Source organism: Pangasianodon hypophthalmus, chromosome 17 (genome assembly GCF_027358585.1).
Source record: "Pangasianodon hypophthalmus isolate fPanHyp1 chromosome 17, fPanHyp1.pri, whole genome shotgun sequence".
NCBI lineage: Eukaryota > Metazoa > Chordata > Actinopteri > Siluriformes > Pangasiidae > Pangasianodon > Pangasianodon hypophthalmus.
The window spans coordinates 18,618,350-18,622,676 of NC_069726.1; the positions used below are offsets into that span (position 1 = coordinate 18,618,350).

At 37.2% G+C, this 4,327-nt stretch overlaps 1 protein-coding gene across 1 annotated transcript; it reads right to left on the reverse strand.

Moving 5' to 3' along the window:
- Positions 1–619: 619 nt before the first annotated feature.
- spp1 (secreted phosphoprotein 1) lies at positions 620–3,824 on the reverse strand. Its single transcript, XM_026942626.3, has 6 exons — positions 3,648–3,824; positions 2,494–2,562; positions 2,232–2,288; positions 1,972–2,013; positions 1,367–1,633; positions 620–1,165 (listed from the first exon to the last, which is right to left on the reverse strand). Exons 1-6 carry the CDS (start codon positions 3,807–3,809, stop codon positions 878–880), a joined length of 885 nt encoding a protein of 294 aa, XP_026798427.3. The 5' UTR covers positions 3,810–3,824; the 3' UTR covers positions 620–877.
- Positions 3,825–4,327: the final 503 nt, after the last annotated feature.

Genomic DNA, 4,327 nt, shown 5'->3' on the forward strand with positions numbered 1-4,327 from the left:
TTACACCACATTTTAAAGGTGCTGTTTGAATTATAATAGACATACTGTGCAATTTGTTCAGGCTTCTGTTTATAGGTTATTTCCACAGCTTGGAAATTAGATCCTACACAATGTACACATTTGTGTATATTTGAAATATTACTATAGCTAGTTATATTACAGCTAGGTAGTTTGCTATGGTGGAATGGTGGATATTAAATTATATATATATATATATATATATATATATATATATATAAATATATATATATATTTATATATATATATATATATATATATATATATAGAGAGAGAGAGAGAGAGAGAGAGAGAGAGATAGATAGATAGATATTTTATATATATATATATATATATATATATATATATATATATATATATATATATATATATATACATATATACATAAGCCCAGATAAAACTGGGGAGGGCTGCATCAGGAAGGGCATCCGGCATAAAAACTGTGGCAAATATGCAGCCCAATGATCATTTGGCACAGTGTGGAATTAACTGTTTTGGTGGTGTACTAACTCCTATAGTGTTGATTTGTGTATTGATACATTTGAAAATAAGAATGGAAAAGGCATAATAAAAATTATTATTATAAATGAACAATCAGTCATTTTCATTTTTTGAAAAAGAAAAAAAAGTTTTATTCATAAAGGATAAATCATGATACAGGGGAGAATAAAATATATTACATAAACTTATCATAAATGATTGTGCAAATGTAGATTTGTTTAAAAGAAATGGCTTTTTGACAGGTAACGAAATGCAGCCGTGGTACTAGACCGGGCTTGTCTGAGCTGTATCATTGCGTTCTGCTACTTATCACATGAAGTGAAGTGAGTCACTTGTCACCAGCAGGTTTGGGGTGTATTTAAGCGATGATGACTTCAGGGTTCTCGCTCTTGAGCAATGCAGGCTGGTCAGCGGTGTTGGTCTCCTCACTCTCGTTGCTCTCAGATGAGATGCTGTCGGTCGTGGTGGCAGCGGTTGTGTCCTCCTCACTGCTCTGGCTGTCCTCGTCACTCTCCTGACTGTGAATGGCATCGCTGGCAGTGGAAGTGGAAGCTGCCTTCTGCTCTTGCTGGCTCATGTCATCACTGTCCGTGCCACTGGAGGCGTCCACTCCCTGGTCCAGCCCAACATTGTGCACCTGCAGAGCCTGAGAAACAAGAGGAACTCACTGAGTCTCAGATTGTGTAATAATTTTTTTAATGTTTCCTTTGAGCTCTTCCTAGAACACTCTTGGACTGTATATTTTGCCATGCATCAGGACATGAAGCACTATTCTCAATTTATTGAATTTACGATTAGTGCCACCGCTAATGGTGTGACCTAATGAATTTGAATGCTTCCTGTTTACCTTGTACACCTTCAGATCCACACCATCATACTTGGTCTTGTCAGATCCATATGATTTATAAGAAGAAGGTCCTTTGTCAATGTTGTTGCCATCCACATAATAGATGGGTTTCTTGTAGTCACTCTGGTAGCCAATGCTGTCTCCACGGCCATTAATAACATTGATCAGAGTGGTTTCTATGATAGGAGGAGAACTGGTGGGCCCCCCATTCTCATCGGACTCATCGCTGTCATTGTCATCATCATCATCATCAGCATCATCATCATCCTGAACAAACAACACAGATAATGAAGCCAATCTGTGGGGCCTATTTCATTTCTTATACTTGTGAATACATGTGCATATTCTTTTAACATAAGTCTCACAATCCCTGGGATATAATAGCCATAGACAATAACACGAGTTACTTTTCCCTTTTAAAATAATTGAGTGCTGTATGTGTAAAATATGGTTTTATAACAGCAGGCACAGTGAAGACACAGTGAGGCTCATTACCCTGTCACACGCAATATATTCACACTGTTACAAAACTATTTTTTGGTCTGGTCTCTTTTATGAGGAAAGAGTGCATCATAAGGTCAGCAGACACAATGAGTCTGTCTTACCTCTTCAGAGCTAACATCAGCAACCGCAGTGACTTTCAAAGCCTGAAACAAAAAAACACCAGAGTGAAAAAAGAAGAAGCACTCACTTTAAGATACAGTATGTGTCAAGTAGCAATTATAAAATACTTTTATGAAATTAAGTGGGCTGTGTGAATATGAATGCTGTGATTCTTTTTTAATCGATGTCCTGAGAGGTTGAAACAATCCCCACAGCCATGTAGAGGTGTGTGTAAAATTTATGCTATGTTCAAAATGCTCACCTGAGTATCAACAGGCTGCACGTCAGCACTCTCTGAGCTGCTGGCAGAACGTTTCACCTGTAAGTTACCCACGAAACACAGACTCATCAGACAGGAATACTGTGACACAAAGGAATCTTTCTGCCAGTTTATTTAAATATTCCTCCTTAAAGTAAAGTCTCGGATACCATTAGATTTGAAATGTCTTACAGAGAGCACAACAGACTTCCATACAATAATGTAAAGGTTAGTTTAGTAGTGATGTTGTTTGCTCTGAACTTACAGGGTGACAATAGACCGCTGCGAAAAGGAGCAAGAAAACAACGACAGCCTTCATTTTCCTTTGTGTGGTCTAGAAAAGTAGAAAGGTTACATATCACCTTCTGATTATTGTTATATCCAATTTTTCCAACATGACTGATCATACATGAATGAATAAGACATGGAGACACATAATAAAAGCATTCTTTCCTTCCATATCAGCAAATCAACACTCTGAGAGGATTGCCTCAATATAGACCTCGTAATGGTCAAACTATAAACTGCCTCAATTAGCTTTTTGGGCTTGTACATTTTTCCACAAGGCAAAAACAGCTGCTACGGAAGTATGCCTATATCAAGTCAGCCACTATGTTTTTGGCAGCTGGGGAACAGTTTCCCTTCTAACTGCATCCAACTTTCACCATGAAACAACCCCCATGTTTTCCTTTTTAGCCACGATAACACTACATCAACTATAATCTGAAGTAGAGAGTGTTTAGCTACAGCTATAATAATCTCCTTCCAGTGTGTAATTCTTCGAGTTATATGTAGACAGCTGCCAGCCACTAGAACTAGAACGTTATATTTTAGTCAGTGTTTCTCATTAGGGGCTTTATTATGGCAAGTCAAGACTTTCATTTTGTGTCTTTGATGGAAACATGAAACACGATGTAAAATACTAAAGGCTGAATGGAACATTGTGCAGGCTGCTTCAGAGGTTTTTCAGTTAACTGTTGTTATTATTAGTCTTTGGCATGAGGCTGTAATTGGGTGGTTTTGTTGCTGAAATAAATGAGTCAGCTGAGCAATATAACTTCCTCTTCTGTTATTCACATTTTGCCTCAATAAACTGCACTTTAAAATCATTCAGATTAGTTCTGTTGTTTTAATGCAAAGGACAATATTTAAGATTTCACGAATTTGATTCCTCAGTTTATTTCACAGATCCACATCTGGAGAGAACAAAAAGCTAATCTTTTCTCTGTGCTTATTGCATAAGCTATAAACTCAAACAACCCTGGCTGCAAAATGTTCTGTAGAGGTGCCCTTTACGATATAAAGTGTCCTTAATTCAACAAATACATTCAACCACCAAACAATCACGACCTTGCTCTGTTGGTAAAATACATCTAAAAGTGTTAAAGAAGAGTATGAGGAATAAAAGTCGTCTCTTACCTGTTCCTCAGCTGCTGTGACTCTAACCCTCTTGCTGCTGTGTGGTAGTGGATCGATCACTACTTTCCAAGTCTCTTGGTTGAGATCTTGTTTTGTTTTGATGCTCACAGCTGCATGGCTTTTAAACCCTGCTGCCTCTCGATTCAGCCAATCAAAATGCATCCTGTGATGTCATGAATTTTACCGCTGCTGTCCCACCTTTTCTACTCCCACTCTTCCTGTGGGTTCTGTGGCCAGCCAATGCAAACATTCACCACCAGGCATAGAAAGCTAGAAAAAAGGAACATGTCTTGGATTGTTTTCAATGTTATAGACATTTTCAGACTGTTTGTGAAATGCCACTTTTGTTGGCAGACATAGTATCTACTGTACAGGCATATACTGCAATGGCAGTCAGTCTTTTGCACTTCATTAATGAGTTAAATCCACATTAATAAGCAGGGGTAGAAAGTAAGGAACTACATGCACTCTTGTTACGGTTCATGAGTACATGGTTCACTGTAACTTTACTTTTTATAAATGACTATAATTCAATTGTTTTACATTTACTTGTTTTGTTTTTTTTTTTAATAAATTTCACTACATTTATGCTTGATCACCATTATGTATTTAACCCTGAAAAACTGTAAGCCATTTAAAATACAGTATGTGTAGATATTAAATAATTAAATTTCAAGACC